The sequence below is a fragment of the Ptychodera flava genome, unplaced genomic scaffold (assembly GCF_041260155.1).
Source record: "Ptychodera flava strain L36383 unplaced genomic scaffold, AS_Pfla_20210202 Scaffold_84__1_contigs__length_488627_pilon, whole genome shotgun sequence".
Lineage (NCBI taxonomy): Eukaryota > Metazoa > Hemichordata > Enteropneusta > Ptychoderidae > Ptychodera > Ptychodera flava.
In genome coordinates this window covers 118,841-137,446 of record NW_027248406.1, presented here as the reverse complement: position 1 = coordinate 137,446, position 18,606 = coordinate 118,841, and the positions used below count along the sequence as shown (strand labels likewise).

The window sequence follows — 18,606 nt, the reverse complement described above, 5'->3', positions numbered from 1 at the left end:
AAGCTGAGAGCTCGAGCGTATGCCAGCCGTGGTATATCGCCAATATGCCACGGTTCTTTTCGTTTATGTGCACTATAAACATGTCATCAATGCTTTGAATTGTTTTACCATACCACAGTCTCTCCGCTCTTATCAGACGTTAACGAGTTGTTCGGGGAAGTACAGTCCCATACAATCTGATTAAAATCAGATGTACACTGTAAAACTAGGTGTTCAAGTATAGAACACCAATTAAACGCCTTTTTGTAACACTTTTTGAACGCCTCTAGACGTTCAGAAATTTAACACTACGTGTTCAACCAACGTTCAATTTTTGAACACACGCGTGCAGATTTGAACGCTACGTGTTCATCAGACTTTATATTGAACACATGGTGTTCCATATCTGAACACACGTTGCACAGGAAGTGTGTTCAAAAAATTGAACGCTTTTACGCGTTCAAAGGGCTGTAACACTTTTTGAACGCATGGACGCCGTTCAACGATAAGTGTGTTAAAGGCTAGAACACATGATGCGCGCTTGTTGAACACCTTTAATTTTGGGCGTTCACGGGGTGTTCAAGCCTTGAAATAACATTACAGATCATTGATATCCAGTAAAATTATTTTATTCTAAAAATACACGAAACATTTCTAGAGTAAACTACAATAATTTACTGTAAAATGGGCAAATAAACATTGCAACTTTGTATGTAAAGTTTGTCAGAGGAAAAAAAAACAACAGTGTTAATAACACCTTCCTATCAAAAACATAAGCAATAAAAATCACCATATTGTGGATTACGTTTTATGTTTATACTTGTTTAAAACGTACAAAAATCATCTGAAAAAGCTCAAAATTTTGCATACTTATTGTCTTGAAAAGACGTGTATGTATGAAATGCATACTCCATTTTTGTAAGATGGTTTCTTAAAGACATTCCCTCTTGTATTGACAATTGTAAATTTCGAAGAAAAAAGAAGTTAGTCAAAGCTTCTCTGGTGCACATGGTATTTAGTTGTATACACTAAAGTAAACACAACATGTCGAGTTGTCAAAGTGTCACAGTAAGGCACAACATGAGAAAGTGGGGAAAGTGGGTCCTTGGCAGGGTAAAACCTATTTCCTTGTCCAACAAAGTCCTTCATCATAAACAAAAAGGTTTGTTTGTTTGTAATATTTTAAATAAACCCTGAAATAAATGGGTGACATTTCAAAAATATACTTCTCCGAAATTTAAAACATATTCGTAAAGACTTTTCAAATTCTGGTGTACCCTGCTATTAAGTTTTATACAATTTTTTTTACCGAAAATGGTAAAAATCACCCTTTAAATGAAAAAATGTACATTTCATCATATCTTGAATATATCACATTCTGGTAACCCCTAATGTCTTAAAAATGTCTGAAATGTCTTTAATGTCCTAAAAATACAAAGTTGCAAATTTCTACGTAATTTGAACAATCTGAAAAAGACTATCAGTAGAGATCCATGTCCTAAATATCAAAGCTGTTCGATTAGCAGTTTAAAAAAAAAATTAAAGATTTTTTGACCAAAAATGACAAAAATTGCCATGGAATATAAAAATTTGAATATTTCAAATTTGACCAAGGTCATTTTTAGGTACATGTTTACCAAATATTGAAGACGTCAATAAAAGAGAAGAAGATTTTTGCCAAAATATAGCAAAATTAGCCTCAAAAATATAAATTTGCATATTTCATCATAATTTGAACATATCTGATTAGGGTAATCCCTTGGGACCTGTAATCCAAATATTAAAGGATTCGTACAGGCTTTTTTGAAGAAAAACCTTTGAATGTACAAATTTGAGGACAATGCTACACATCTACCTATTTAGCTGACAGCAAAGCTAAAAACCAGTTGCTAAGTACAAGAGACGTGTTGAGCTACAATACAAAATAATCTACGGTTTGGTAGCAGGCTATGATCAACTAAATGTTAAAGGGCATAAGCTTTCAAAGACGTGAAGTCTCCTTTATCAGATGCAAGGGGAATGAAAAATTGAAGCAGAAAGTGACAGAAAATTCAGAGTGAAAATTTCAGAAAAATCAGTAATTCAGAGTGGACATTTTTACTCTGAATAGTCTGTCGCTTTCAGCTTTAATTTAAACAAGGGAGACTACACGTCTGTGAAAGCTTATTCTCCGGCAACATTTAGTTGATCATAGCATGCTACCAAAGCTTAGATTAATTCAGAACAAAAATACATAAATTTAGCAAAATTCAGTTACTGACCCTTGGAAGTTTAAATCTACATTAGAGATGAACTGAGGTTCTCAAGCTTGTTTCCAGACAGCTACCTGTACACTCATCTTCTTCGATATCTGTACCACCAGCCTCTATGACAACTCTTCGATTTTAAGTTAAATCCTACTTTTTACATCCTGAAAAAAATGCAACAATAGGTAATGTGGCGAGATGAGACTGTAAATTGAAGACAAGGAGCTGATTAGGTTAAGGAAAAGGGGATACTTTCATATGCAGTGCCTCTCTTCAATACTGATACAAAATATTTGCTGCTTCTTGTCATCAACTGATTAAAATAAAAAAGCCAAACTCTCATATGCTGAAACAATAAATTGTATACTCTACAATGTTTGACTGATGTTTTACATGCGATTGTGTTTACTAAAAGACATGTGTTAGCTGTGATTACGCAGCGGTACTATGCAAGGCGTATCGATCGCGCTAAGGTCAAGGGTTATCACTACAGTTGTGTTGCGATGACCCTTGACCCGAGTGAGATCGATCGATAGGCCATGGCCAAAAGTACCACTGCGTAATAACAGCTAGTTCTTGGTATAGCAGCCACTGAAAGAAAAAAGGTTTCTTCACGTAGTTAAGCTATTTCAAGGTACGATACAATTTATTTCAAAGGATGATAATATAGATGCTTCAAAAATCTAAACCCTTTACTATTTTGGAGAGGAAACTTACCCTTTCTAGTCTTGCTTCCGCACGATCATGACTTCAGGGTGCGCTTACAAGAAAAATGTCGCAACTTCCGTTTTGATGCATCATGGGATAGGAAAAGGCACCAAACTTGAACACCAAGTGTTTAGAAGTAGAACGCCTCTTGCACGCCGATGTTAAAATTAAAACGTTCATGGTGGTTTTCTGATTTTCTTTTCAAATTTTTAAACTTTCAGACCGTAATAAACGTGTAAAATTATTTTGTATACTTCCTTTTTTAGAAAAAGCATGCTTTCAGCAATTGTAGGCCGGAGATATTTTTCACTTAGTGTGAAATTCGTTACACCAAAATTCGTCTACGTTTGCCGGACAGTCAAGCAATAGTAAATTTAATATAGCCATTGTAAAGAAAAAACACAAAAGACTGTTAATTGTTTCGCAGTATTGTAAAATTTTTGTGATGCTGAGTTTTTGAACACTTGAAGGAGATCGTTGTTAACACATAGTGTTCAGGTTTAGAACATCATTGTTAATATTATGAACACAAGTGTTAACAATATGAACACTAGCCATTCAAATTTGAACACCGATATGAACATTTTGAACGCGTAAAGACGCGTCTAGCGTCCGCTATTTTTACAGTGTAGAGTGCGGCGACCTTTGTACTTGCGCAGTATTCTCTTGCTGTCGCCGTAGTGAGAGGCAAATACCGCGCACGTACAGACGTCGCCGTACCCTACATCTGATTTTAATCAGATTGAATCCCATGGTATGGGGCTTGGGTCAGGGTGTTAGTATTAATCCTCCGCAACACAGCCTATGCCATAACCTGGATGGCTCGGCATGTGGTAGAATAGGTAGCGGTGGGATTAGAATATTTGACAAGTATCGCGTGTTTTCTTTGACTTTGTCTTTCAACATATGCAATAATTATTTAATCAATGTATTGCTGGCCAGACCCCTGTTGCACCCGCTGATTGTTCATTCCGGCAAAATATCATGAAGAGCTTTATTCGTAGGATCCAACAAAAGAGAAGTCCGAAATGTATCAAAACCGGCGAAGTTTGTTTTAGGAGTCGAAAATAAGCTTAACATATTTGTATTAACTAGCAACGCATAATCATGTAGATAGCCAAACTCGTAAATCAACTTCGTTTTTATTGTTGCAACGTAATGTCTGTATATATTGCCCCACTCGCAGCACCTCTATACCATGTACTACTTACATCATATGACCAACAAAGACATACACTTACTGAATTTATAGTCTAACTTTTGAGCGATATAAATAATTGTTCCTACTTTTCTGTGCCCCCCCCCCCCCGTAAAAAACAAGGAGAACAGTTGGGATGTTTAAACTATATGTATAAAACAATATTTGATGCCACTTTAATTAATAAGCGTCTGTGCACAGTTTCAGTCTTGTAACGTAATTTACTTTTTATCGGGCTTAATTATTCGTCGGTCTTATGATTGCCACCCACTTGAAAATTGTATTTAGGGCTAATAAAATGACGCAAAAATTCTGATGACTTAGCTAAGACAAAAATCTGCCACGTAGTTTCATAGTTAGGTCAGCATGACACAGTCTCCCTGACCAAACCTTTAGTAAACATCCTCCAGCTTCGCGTATAGCATTTCTCCGACGATATCATGAGTCGATCGAGCCACGGGGATACAAGTGATACTATCTTGATGGGTTCGGCACCCGCGGTTCAGCATCGGTAGAGGCAAGCATCTCCATGCAGTTCTGCTTGCAACAAACTTAAGATATCTCTGCCGTTCAAAGTCGAGTGTACTGCCTTTGGTTGCAAGTCAGGCTTCATGGAAAAGGTTGAGGATGTCAATTTTTTTCGTTTTCAGCAAGAATATCGACTACTGGAAGGTTTGTGTCTGAGGTTATAACTCGTAAATGATATGGGTCGAGGATGAGTTTAGAACTGCCTTGCATCTGTTGCGTCAACTGGCCAGAAATAATGTGCGTAAGATAGCGAATCAATTAAAATGGCACGTATAACTCATATTGAATCAAATACGGGTATATTCAACATAAATGAAGTTGGACTCGGTTTCGGGTTCGGTTTTGGTAATTTGCTTTCGGATACGGATTCGACTGAATTACCATATCTCCATATCCATTCATTTCTAACTGGAAAATTTTGATTGGCATGTCAAGGAAGAATTTTTACCTAAAAATCCATCAGTACAATTATTTTCAGTGTTTGTTACTCATTTATAAAAAATTCTGACAATTTACATTACATCAAAATAGGGCGCACTTTTAATCAGTTGCGCTTACGCATTGCCCAGGTATACACAAACACTTTGCCTATTCTAACGCAACTTGAATTTGTCTGTCAGCCCGATTACTTCTACGCTATTCTGTCTAATCTATCAGCATACAGCCAAAAACATATGCAAATCCAAAAATCCGGTCCATTGAGCACAAGAACAGCATCCAATTTCGGGGCAGATAATCTGACTTTAAAACATTTGCAATACATATTCTGGCTATCAGTGCACTAGTAGGGGCTCCTTTTGAAGCTTTTTGTTTTCACCGGCTGATGAATTGCCAAAATTGAAATGCTGTTTTTTCGGTCAATTTGAAGTGTTGGGAAATATTGCGTAATTTGTTGCCCGGTGACCCCCCCCCCCCCATGCTATTCTTAATCTATTTGAAAGGGAGTGATTTAAAGTTTCTTTGAAAATTTTTGGGCAGAATTGTAAGTATTTCTATTTGTAGGCGCGAATCACCTTCACAGGTAACATATGTGCGGATTTGTTGCATTTGGTCGGATTATGAAAGTTGCCCGGATTGTTTGAAAAGCGATTAAAGTTAACACACGTTCCTTCCACACGTGTGTGTGTGGTTTACATAACATCAGAAACCCCAAACTACAAATCGCATAAATATTGTTCACAGTTAAACAAAAGTTATCACATACATATTAGTTTAAATTAAGTCGTTTATCTAGTCATCCGTGAACATCGGTGAGCATAGTATAGAGTCGAAGAACCAAAACGCGTAAAAATATTCCCACATCACTATAATTAATTTAAGTATTATTAACTATCCCTGAAATTAAATAAACAATGAAAAAAAAATCCAATAACCCAAAACTAAAACGCCAACAAATATTGAGTTTGAGGAAAGGTGTACGTTGTACGATGTAAGGTGATTCTACAACCTGGGCGCTGGGCGTGTCTACATAGGTACTAGGTACTGTGATAAGGAAATTTTGATATGCATAAAATATAAATACACCGACATGTGGCATACAACGATTGCTATGCGAGCACAGGTCAACTCCCCGTGAGTTCTGGGACTGGACGCCTTATTATCCCACAAGCTACTGAACTCACTCGTTACGCTATTTTACAAGATCGTGGTAAGCAAGTATCAGGTAGGGGACGATCGGTTTACCTCGTTGGTCCTGGAGTGAGTTAAGCTTACTTTCTGTGATCATCAGACAAACGGTATCTAAAGCCACGGATTACCCAATTGGCAATTTACAATGTCTGAGGTTGCGACAATGAATGGTAACATTAACAGCGCTCTCAGTCCCGTCTAGATAGCCAGTGGGTCCAAATCGAAAAAAATACGTATACAAATTGAATAAATGAACAGCTTCTACCAACAGGACAGAATCTTCTTCATATTTTCGAATAAGATTTAGTAAAGCTACGACTGAAATAGGGTAGGTCGGCTTGTTGATAAATTAACTACTGGTATGCGAACTACGTGTTCAAAGTTGTTTACCACTTCTACGCATGGAATACAGGTGCGCCCTCTTGTGGTGTTTGTTAGGAGCTAGAATTTCTTTCGAATATAAGTCTTGAATATAAGATTAGAGAATTACTAGTATACTCAAGTGTTACGAAAACAAAAGACAATTAATTCTCGTGAATATGTCAAAGGCGTTCTCGCATTAGCAAATGTGTCAACAGCCCATTAACAGTTTGTCATTCTTTTGTTTTCCATTGAATATTTCATCAAGTAAATAATATTTATATTAGATAAATCTGCTTTTTAAAGCCCCCGCTCAATCGTTTCAGGATTTCAACACATTAGGAAATGCAAAGCGATGTTGAATTAGCCGAATCCAAAACCAAGTCTGACTTCAGCAACGTCACAGACAATAAAGTGCATTGGTTGAGGGCGCCATACTTTCTTGTCTTCTTTGTTTTGTTCATGGCTACTTGATGTAAAAGCACATAATGAGTACGCAAGCTGTGTTGACATTTGTAGCATTTTTGTTTTGTTCCTACTAATCGATATCAGTATATTTTCAATTTGCTACCGGCGCTCGCAATTCCATTCTTTAGAAAACTTATTCTGTTCAGTTCTGTTTATTTATGGATAAGGCGTAAACTCTGTGTATTACTCAAATTTTTAGGAAACATTTCACTTTATTGTTAACGATGGATACATTTGAGAAGTTCGCTCGCCATTTTTTTTTTTTTTTTTTTTTTTTTTTTTGCTTTTCCATAAAGCGCTGACGACGATGATGGTGTATGATGAACGAATATTTTGATATCACGGGTGTGCCACGTAGTGCCTATGCAGTGAACGTAATTTTTGACGCTATTGTTGGAGCATAGCAACCCCCCCCCCCCTGACAAAATCACCCGACATTACGTTGTTCATATTCGCGCAATAGATGCTGCTAAAGATCATATGGTTTGCTTATACAGGAATTCTAATAAAATCCAGATGGATAGCTAATTTAGAGGGAGCTACAATATTCTCGGGACAACTGTACGAAAGTATTGTTGGCTACTGAAGGCCCTTGAGTGCAATTGTGTGATCTGTACAATACATATCCACTCGTCCAATTCACTACTCAACGTGACAACAAAGAAACATACACAAGCGTCAGCGTTTTACTGTCCGCATTGTCGTAAACTACCCAACATTGTCCTTATTGTTCGTTTTGTTTACCTGCGTCTCGCTAATCCTCTTCTTTTGTCATAGGAATGGCGCGCTCAATGGGATGGGGCCTTCATTGAATACTATCTAAGCCCCTCTGTGCTCTTATATTATATGGCCTCTCAAGTTATAAGGCTGTTAAGAACAGAGACGCTTCCCCTTCCCGGCGAAGACATTTAAGAAAACTTTGGATGATAAACCCACGTGTGTAGATCTCAAGTTCGATTTTGTTTGACCAGCAGTACAAGTGTGTGAGTCCATTAGTGAAAGTAAAGATTTTTTTGATTCATAAATTTAATGTTAAATTCTTTTGAGGTTTTAAGACAGATCAGAGGGAGTAAATCCATTGCCGAGATCGGCGTATTTCAGACGGTGTCGCATCTCGAAAGTCGATGTCCTTGAGAGTACAACTTCTCTAAGTACAGCAGGTTACCTGAAAAAGGCATCGGGTATTTTCCACTTTGACGACATAAGGCATTTTTTCAGTTCAACATGGCGATTATTGTCAGATGCTGTTGCTGTAATATTCGCAGCGGAGCCATAGTCACGGGCATCTACACCATGGTAGGTCTTTTATTACCATAAACTCTGTTGTATTTATCGACATACGTCACATTGCTAGGACAGATAAATCATAGCAATATTGAACGGATTTATTTTACTTCTTCTTTCAATATAGTTGGTCAACTGTACCATTCTATCTAGTTAAATTTTGGTCAAGGCGGTGGTCCTAAAATCGCTCCCAAGGTCAATTGTATACCTGATACCGGTGAAGAAAATGAAATGAAATAGATGAATACTGGCCACAAAACAGTCAATTTCATATAAGTGAGTCTCGTGCGTTTGCTACGAAAACGACGATGATTTAAAGGCGACAAAATTTGACAGCTACCGTGCTGTGCAATGTTCTAAATGGACTCAAAAATACGTCAATTATATTACTCGAAGGTAAAACTGAGAAAGATAGGCAGGTTCTGCTTAAATGTTCTAGGACATGAATTATTTCCCTTGACTGGAAAATATCTTCTGAAAGGTGAAAATCATCGTCATCATCGACATATATGTACATAGTTATCCATATACCAGACGAAATCTTTCCACTTTCGCCATAATGACTGGAGACCCATTCGGAGATCATATATATATATATATATATTATATATATATATATATATATATATATATATATATATATATATATATATATATATATATATATATATATATATATATTTATATATTTATATATTTATATATTTATTTTTATATATGATTTATTTTAATTATTTATATATATGATTTATTTAAATTATATATATATGATTTATTTAAATTATATACATATACATACATAAACATACCTAGACAAACATATCGCGAGATAGATACAACAAAATTGCGAAATTTTTGTTTTCAAAATATTAGCAATGTTTCTCATTCTCTCTAAAGTATGTTGAAAGACAAAGTTTCTGTTTAGCTTTGCAAACACGAAACGCCATGTACAGAGTGCTATGCTATTATTGATAAAGGAAGTCTAGATTAGAATTTAGTTATCAACAGTAGCAGACTACCTACATGTGTTTACAAATCGAACACTAGTTCTGGGCCGTTTTGACATGATCGTGAACGGTGGACGAAAAACAAAAATATCTGAGGACACATCAAGGAAACTTAGACAACTTAAACCGAAATCGCATTTCATGACTTGGTATCATTTGAGATTAAAAATGGCCATGTAACCATGTTTTGTGTAGAAACTGTTGACGACTTTCCAACCAAGATGGCGAAGTGCCCTAGTGTCTTGTCAAAACTAAGGCATGAATGTTAACGAGTCAGCCATTTCGACAAGAAAGTACGCCCTGCTTTGAAATCTCGCCAACAAAACTGGGAGAGGTTCGCTTTTTGTGTTTATTGTATGAGGATTAGCCTTGACGAGCGCCTTTATAATCGAATGCGACCATTCAATTTAAGACGTCACCATTCATGTGTTCGCGAATCGCCCCTGTGCTACATGTGTGTTTATCTCACTATAATAAGTGTCACACAGGCAAATCGCACACCGACGTCAAAGTTTACGAATGGTTTTAAAATGTCACGACTTTGGAACTTGTGATGTCGCGTTTGGTTCTTAGTCAATTGTGACCATAGCGTTAATTACATTCTACGTTCTCATGGGCGGCTTAAATTCGACACATTTACAATTGTCGTTTTTAATGTGCTTCCGTTAATATATTTCAGAGGTCTCAAGGTAGAGGATACAACTCCCTCCACACGATATAGTGGAGGGTCCGTGTGAATGGAATTATATATAAAACGTCAATTCTTGCAAGCTTAAGGTGTAGCGATGAACTACAAGTATTACAGTAGTACCCTTACATTGGTTTCTACTCCTCCCACAGTCCAATTATGATGACGTTTTTTGTTGGCCTGTTGTTCTCACATACATGAGTCCGTTAAATCTTTTTTTCAGTCAAGATTGAAGATAGGTCAAGATAAACGAATAAATTTTATCTCAAAAAATCATTTACATACTCATGTATGCGAGAAATTGTGACTAAAACACGCTCCACAGACACAGTAAGACAGCTATCATATGCCACTGTGACATTGACAATTTATGGAAAAAAATAGAGGACCCGGACTCATTCTTGCTACCGACACATTCTAGCTCTGAGGGTCGCCTTGTCTTCTATTTCCAGGTGATATCATTACTCAATATCGGACTGTATCTCTACTTCACCGTGATATACAAGGATATGGATGACGGTAAAGTATCTGTAGTTTTCCATATTGCGAAGAAAGTAAGTGTTGGTATGTAAACGTAGTGGTTACATCATGTGCGAGAATGCCCCTCAGCTAATTTCCCATCCTCGTAATGTGGAAGGGCAAAATGTAAGAAGATAAAATGTGTGCTTCTCTATAAACACATGCAACAAAGGGCAACCCTACAGGTTGCATGACCGAATAGACCAGTGGACTCTTTTGTCAGCAGGGCACATAAGGCCAAAGGTCATGAGCTCCAGGCATCGATTGTCTCCTGAAGAGCAGATTGTACCAACAAAAAAGATTAACAATGCTTAGCATGTTTCACCGAAAAAGTTGAACGAAATGGAAAAGCAAACTTCTAAGAGAAATAACTGCAGACAGTGAATGTGTATCAAAGATAATTTTCTCTCGGCAGGAAGACATAAAAATTCACTAACCAAACATTTTTTTTTAATTTGATTCTCCCTTAATAAATTAACCGTAGTTAAGTATCCTGACGAATAATGTGTTTTATTTTGATCACACGTGGCACTCCACAGCACAATACGACAATTATTTTCCCTTCATTTCAAGGATAGTAAAATTCGGAATCCTTACAATGATCTCGCTTCCGCTGAAGTAAACACGTGGTTTAGGTGAAGGTAAACACATTCATCATCACTGCATGACATCACAGACCGTAATTAGGGTCTATGATGTCAAGAGGTCGGACATATTGAGACTGAAAAACACGTTGTAAAGGGTTCCTGCAAACATAACCACTCACAGTTTTTCTGTTTCATCTAATCCAGGCTATCTGAAAATCCCATTCACGGTTTATCCCACTATGGTGGCGGCGAGCGCCGTGCTGTTTCTGCTGTCTCTTATTCTTTTAATCGCCATTAAGAAGGTACGGTAAATCATCTAATTCCGGTGAAATTTTAGTTTCCTTGTCATTTGAGAGTATTCGCTAGTGAAACGTAATATCGATGTTTTCGAAAGTTATAAGTTACTGACAATGACTGATAATATTTTGACAACGAAATAACAACATGTATCACACAATAGATAGCGTAACAACCATAAACAGACAGACAGACAGACAGACAGACAGACAGACAGATAGACAGACAGATAGACAGACAGACAGGGACTGTCAGATAAAGGAGTGGGGAGCAGGGTCAGAAATGCTTGTGCCTAATTTCGTATATAGGCCTATGCTATTACTTATCATTTCTTACATTGCATTTATGTTTTACTATAATCATAGGACGAACACAGAGCCATGATGCCATGGATTCTATTTTACATCTTGTATCTGTTATTTGAAGGAGCGACTGTTTTTATTCTCATATTTTTCTACGTAAGTGTGTGCCTCTTAGGATTATTACTTTGCATTTCTTATGACATATTAACTTGCCCGTAACAAGGATGTAGTTCTTTAGAACGGAAGTGACGTCATTTGTCTGTACCTTATTATCGTTGTTAAGATATCTTCGAGTAGTTTTGATGTTAATAATTAAGCTCACTTCTTTTACCATCGTATGAATGTAGTGTTCTCAGAACAAGATCACGAATAAGCCATCGGAAGAACCACCTTTTCTGAAAATACGAACTTTGTGGCGAAAGAATTTGTAGGGAGGGATGGAAAACAAAGGCCAACCGCATCAAATTTGAGTCTGAGATTTATCCACTCTGTTGGCAGGCAGCACAAATTAAACTTTTTTATCACACGAGTAAAGGTGCACTCCGTTGCCCGGCAAAAGACAGACGCGAATTTCACTGATTCTTTTGAAATGAAGTGCTGATCTGAATCATGACTTTCTCCTTGACCTTGATTATATTTCAGAGTGTTTCAGCCCTCAACATATTTGCGTTGGCCTGGTTCGTGTCAAGAGCGGTGCTTGGGGTATGTAACTGTCGTTTGGTGTGACATGTCTGTACAGAACACAGATACAATTTGCGCCCACTCTGACTCGCTCCGTCCAGAGTTGTCAAAAGTAATGATTGAACAAGCAGAGGTTCGTGTGACGTCATGAATAAGTGCACTGACCTCAGATCCTATACTATTGAAATGTGTTACATGCTCCGATATATGTATTTTATCAATTAAAGTTTTTTCGTGCATTTCTTCATGACAGACTTGTAATCTACGCTGAATGAGTTTTCATATGGTGTCTTTACTATTATAATTCCTTCATATTGTCGTCAAATTATTTATTATCTACGGCTGTGTGCGCCACTGATAGAAGTTTTTTTGTTCTCTCTCAGCTCTATTCTCTAATTTGCGTCATTTCACAATACCAAGAACTCGGTGACGGAAGAGGAAAGAGTTTTGACTACCGTACGGTAAGTTTGATGAGCGTATAATACAAGCGGGCTCGACAGCCACACCTCGTTGGTTATTTAAAAGGGACTAGAAATGTGCGTTAGGCGCTGATGTTATATTTGGCGGGAAACGGTATGCTTGCGTCATCATGAACGCGTTCACGGTCAGAGCATGTCGAGACAGAACCTGAACACGTTCAGAGTCAGAATGATTGCGTCCGGTTGACAGATCGGTCAAATCTATCAACTGATTTAAAGCTTGGTGTGGGCTTGTTCAAAAATGAAAGAAACTAATATCCACAGTCGTGTTGATGTCGAGTTTGAAAATCAACACTTCAAGTATCCTCGGCGGAATGTGCAGAGAGTTTATACTGAATATAATCTTCAAGTTTAGGCCATTTTTTTGAATTTTAGGTTAGTTTGCTAGGTTTTTCTGTTCAATTATTTCCTTCTGGAATTTTTTAATTTTAGAGCACTTTTAACAGAAACCTTCGCGCAGTCATGGTGTTTATCAATATGGAATATTTGAAATACAGTATTCGGTTCATGATCGGTTTTTCAAGGAAGGCACAACCATCGAAACATGTTATGTTTGTTTTCTCAGTGATTGTCGAGGTGATAAAATAATCATGACGTAGAAAGCATTCACCCCTTTTGTCGCCGTGTAATATTCATAGAAATGAACAGAAGATTTGGAAAAACAATTGTAAAACGATTCTTCGATCAAATTTCGGCAAGGCTACGACATCAGCAGAAGGCATCGTCTTGTCAAGACCTGCCTGACTTCCTGACGATGACGCCCAACGATTTTAAAAAACATAGATACCTGAACCACATATATGACCAGAAAATTGTGTAACCGTGATTCAAGGATGCGATACAATGTCATCAGGCACATGTGCCTGCGTTTGACATGGTATACTTACCTATATCGTTTTTTTAAGTCAACGAGTTGATGAAATTTCGAATACATAAATTTCTCAAGATGTGACTGACTAGACTGAACGTTATTTTCATAGCTGATAAAAGCTTAAGCTATGGCTAATAATTTGCTAGATATTATCAAATCTGTCAACAGCTGTAACTTTTTAGTATTTTGCTGCATTTTGAGTTTTTCTGTAAAATATGGCACCTCGTGCCCTGTGTTTAAATTCGTCAATACACCCCTGTTCTTCGTCACTGCCAAACATGAACAATAACAGACTAAGGTTTTGTCCAGACCTGTGTCGACAACGTTGCATAGCTTACCAGGATGTCTTTTGGTGGCAAAGCTATAAGGATAATTTGTATTCATTTCCACCATGCTTAACTAAGACGAACAAAACACAAATTACATGGAGTGCTAAAACGAAAGACAAGTAAAATTATCGAAAGCAATAGTCAGTATCCCTCGAAAGGATTACCATATCGTAAAACAAAATAGGAGAAGTTTTTTCCCATCGCATGTGCTGTATTTGAGTTAAACGTTCATATCAGCATGAATTGTCATGGCGACGAATGAGGTACTGTACATTGTGCGGCCAAATTTAAAGCACGGTTCGTTGTCATACGCTTCACGTAAACAATGTTAACGAATGGGTCTTCTACAGACAGGTTTGATGACCGATGAGAAACTATTTTCGGCAGAAACGTAAATTTAAAAAAAAAAATCGGTCATGCAAAGTTGTGGGGACATCGCTGCGTAATATGATTCATCGTAAACAGATTGTTTCAGATGACCTTTTACCCTTTCCTTTTGAGAACGATAGAAACCCGTCGACACAATATTCGAGATGAATTCCTGGTTAAAAACGTTTGTAATTGTGGCCTCACACCGTTTGCCGTAATGTGCTTTCTCTATATTTCAATTCACATTTCGATTTTCAGCTAGTCAGACTTGGATCGTCGATAAGGGGTAATGCCATCTTCTTCACCGCTATATCTGATGAGACGAAATTAAAAAAGAGAGATTGTTTTAAACCTTTGAGTGCTGTAATTGTTCCCGCCAAAATTTTAGTGCAATATTTTTACCAATTTTTATGAATTGTTCTGTAATTTTTTGATAATTTTGGACCAAATGGACATAACATTTTATTGTGTATAGTTTGCTGTCAACATTTTCACAAAAATCTGAAAAAAATTGATTGGAGTATATTTTCTAAAGGTGACAAAAATTGACTTTGACGTACATGTATTCAGTGAAAACCCGCCCCATGTATTTTGGTTTCAGTCATAGTTTTTGCTGAGTCATTCAAAGTTAAAGTTTGACTAAAAATGAAAAGTGATGTAAAATGACGTTTCTTAATTTGCTTAGGTGTACCGTGCTGCAATGTATTTTTATTTTTCCCTCTGAAAATCGAATTCTGACCAGTGTTTCCGTTAGTTTTTTTCTACTTGCGTACGATGTACGCATAGGCTCTGGAAAATTGCGTACAAAGTAAAAAAGTCGCGTACGGTGACCACTGACCTCATAAAACCAAAACAAAGAAGTACCTCTAATACACAGAGGCTGCCGCTGGTATCAGTGGTGACGTCATCGTTCCCTAAATAGACGTCAAACAAATCTATTTTCTCCGCTGTTTCTGCCGTCTAAACTCTTGCATCGCACTTTGGAAGTCAAACTCTCCGATCTCTGGCCCTTGCAGTGTTATCATCATGATGTCATCGATGACGTTCTCATTTAGTCGACTTCGTTTTGATGTTTTTATCCGTCTGTTTTAGGCGTGTCCAAATCGGTAACTGTTGTGCTTCAAACCGAGGCATGCGGTGTTGAAATTCCAACGTCTTCGGTAGCGTTATTAGCTTCATTATTATCACCCGGCTCCGTGTCACGAACATCGTCGTTAACGCGTGGTTCTGTAGTCTTTGTTGTCTTCCACAGAGAATCGAGTGTCTTTTGACGTTTCGACATATTTATTTACGTCTAGCCCAGTCCGTGGATAGAGGATCAACAGTCAAATAGCAAATAACACGTGCGTGGAGAAGCGACTCGAAATGATTGTGCAAGCCCGTGGGAAAGAAAAAAACATCGTGTGATGATAAAAGTTTATTTGTTTCTAAGTTAATTAGGCACGTCTTGTCATTGGTCGAAAGTCAATGTGCGTGGAAATGATTGACAGCTACAGTATTGATTTGTAGATAGGAGAAACTAGTTTAGTCTGCGCTGGTATGTGAACATCAACGAACGTGACCTGAAACTCGCTAGGGACGTCTTTGGTACGCGTTCACTCCGTGCTATTTATAGTTTCAACAGGTCGACGCCCCACTTACTTGCGTGTGCTGAGAACGTCTTTGAACACATACACGAACAATTTTTGATTTTCAGTCGAGAGCCAGAAATTTGCGTACATCCGTACGCAAGCGATTTTTATTTTGCGTACAGAGCCATAAATATGCGTACAGTACGCAAGTTTGTACGCTAACGGAAACACTGTTCTGACTGTGATGACCTAGAAAAAACTAAATGAGCGAAACATAAAAACATGAGCGTGTGCTAAATCTAAAAAGTGATTTATGACTATGCTTGTTTTGAAACCATTTATGTAATTCATGACCTACAAAAGTGACATTTTCTAGTATCGCGTTATTTTTTGCACAATTTTACTCTAGTTGATGTGTTTTGCCGTATCAATCGTTTGCAGGAGACTGAATACAACGACAGACCACTGTCGGCTTCGTCGGAAACCAGAAAAATCGTCGTCGGCGGTCCCAACGCCTTCAACACGTCTGGCGGCTTCTACGTGTACGACGGAAACACAGGCCGCAACTACTCGTCCAAGTCCACGCTACAGATGTCCGAGGATATCGAGCTCGAGGAACGGTCGTCGACGCCGATGAGAAGTCCTCGCCGACCCCGCTCGCCAAGGATCGTTCCACGCGAGGTACAGACGCCGAACACGTACAGCAACCGGTATTTCGAGGATGATGTGTTCTAAAGACAAGTGAACTTACTAATTTAGCTGCTGTGCAAAGCAACCTCGGACCATTAATTTACAAAGAAGGGGGAACAAGGATCAGCTCGGGAATTTAATACTTTTGATGTTGGTCGCGATTATGTTTTAGAATGTTTAGATTTATTAGTGTAGATAAATGTCTGATCATGAAGTTTGATTGATGTAGTGTAATAACTAATACTTTGATTATAATGACGATGGGGTATTCTTTGTAGTGCTTTTGGTAATCCGGCTACCCTGTCAATTCGACATGGAGGTATCGTTTTTTTTAAATGATTGTATGGGCTTTTGTTCTTTCGGCTGATTCTTCACAGTTCATTGAAAGAGGAAGGCATGAGCTAAAAACGAGAGAGAGTGCTGATAGAGACGAAAAGGGACAGGAAGAGAAGGAATCGATAAGATCAATGAACGAGACTAGCAGACAGACAGACAGACAGACAGATAGACATACATCGGCAGGGTGGTTAGGACTGATGTTGTTGATTGACATTTGTTACTCTCAGACAAGTAAAAGTCTAAGGTACCTCAGAACGAAACTCATTAATCTTTTCGTATAAAACCACGTATACATGGGAGCTAGTATGAATATTTTATATTCTATGTAAATATTAGTGTACAGTGTGTTGTCCAATATTTAATTTCACGTTTAAAGGTATACAGTCACCTGTTGAAATTTTGCCACAGTTACCATGGAAAGAGAAAATCTAACCAATCACAGACTTTAAGCGGGTGGCCGCTTTTTAAAAACAGCGCCCTCACATGGGCACTTTGAATACCAAGGAACGCCCCTTTGACCAAAAATGGGCATATTTAGATTACAGGTGACTGTATACTTTCAAATTGTTTTTTCTTGTTTACATCTTTATATACCCTTTATCGAGGACCAAACTTGTTGGTGTTTTGACAAAGGGCATATTATAAAACTTAAATGGAATATTAGAATGGAAATGGAATAATTCAAGATTGATAATTCAGTTTTAGAAATTCTCAAATATTAGAAATTCCAAATTACTGGGATTTCCAGAGAGAATTCACACTGACCAAGAAAATGATCTGAATGACTTTTTTAAATGGACCGAAATTCAAACAACGTGAGATCTTTATATAAAACCATAATTGATGTGATATGAGAAGATGCTTAGCTGTCATAGGCTACATTTATGACAAAATTAATGTTTCTTAGTTCACTTGCTAAATACTGAAATTTGCAGGTATGGTCTCAGTGCACAGAAGTGTCGAAGTGCGCATCTGGCCAAGATTGATTGTTTGTCAGTATGTGCTGTGTTAAAACATGATACAATTTTCAATAGTCATGTCAACATATCGTTCAGTTATTTACAGCATCTCATGTAGGGGTACACAAGTAAAAAATGGCATGCCAGACATTTCTAGGAAGATGCTTCATCAAGCATTGGCGTATGCCAGGCTTGGTTCACCAGACACTATAATATAGCGTTTTTGCTTAAATGATTTTAAAGTACGATATTTATCATCGTGATCAAATAGACCAACTTTGTGCAAATAAACACTGTGCGTACTTTGGCACGACAAAGAATCTTTGTATGAGAGAGAGAGAGAGAGAGAGAGAGAGAGAGAGAGAGAGAGAGAGGGGGCGGTTGAGAGTAGGAGTTGTAGCTCCTTGCCTTCATAGAGGAGAAGAAAAGTAATAAACATGCAGGGGACAGAAAGAGGAAGACATAGGGGCGTATTGTATGAAGCTTATAAAGTGTTGCTGGTATCTCACATAGCATGT

The 18,606-nt window shown here is 37.6% G+C and overlaps 1 protein-coding gene across 1 annotated transcript; it reads left to right on the top strand.

Moving 5' to 3' along the window:
- The first annotated feature begins 8,215 nt into the window (after positions 1-8,215).
- LOC139128999 (uncharacterized) lies at positions 8,216-18,408 on the top strand. Its single transcript, XM_070694675.1, has 7 exons — positions 8,216-8,412; positions 10,548-10,614; positions 11,406-11,503; positions 11,864-11,956; positions 12,443-12,502; positions 12,865-12,942; positions 16,542-18,408. The coding sequence occupies exons 1-7, from the start codon at positions 8,341-8,343 to the stop codon at positions 16,833-16,835; spliced, it is 762 nt and encodes a 253-aa protein (XP_070550776.1). The 5' UTR covers positions 8,216-8,340; the 3' UTR covers positions 16,836-18,408.
- The last annotated feature ends 198 nt before the right edge of the window (positions 18,409-18,606 follow it).

Excerpts from the sequence above, each read along its gene's own strand:
- LOC139128999 (XM_070694675.1), top strand. The coding sequence starts at position 8,341 with ATGGCGATTATTGTCAGATGCTGTTGCTGTAATATTCGCAGCGGAGCC. Across the intron at positions 10,615-11,405 it reads ATACAAGGATATGGATGACG|GCTATCTGAAAATCCCATTC; the intron begins GTAAAGTATCTG and ends CATCTAATCCAG. Across the intron at positions 11,504-11,863 it reads TTTTAATCGCCATTAAGAAG|GACGAACACAGAGCCATGAT; the intron begins GTACGGTAAATC and ends CTATAATCATAG.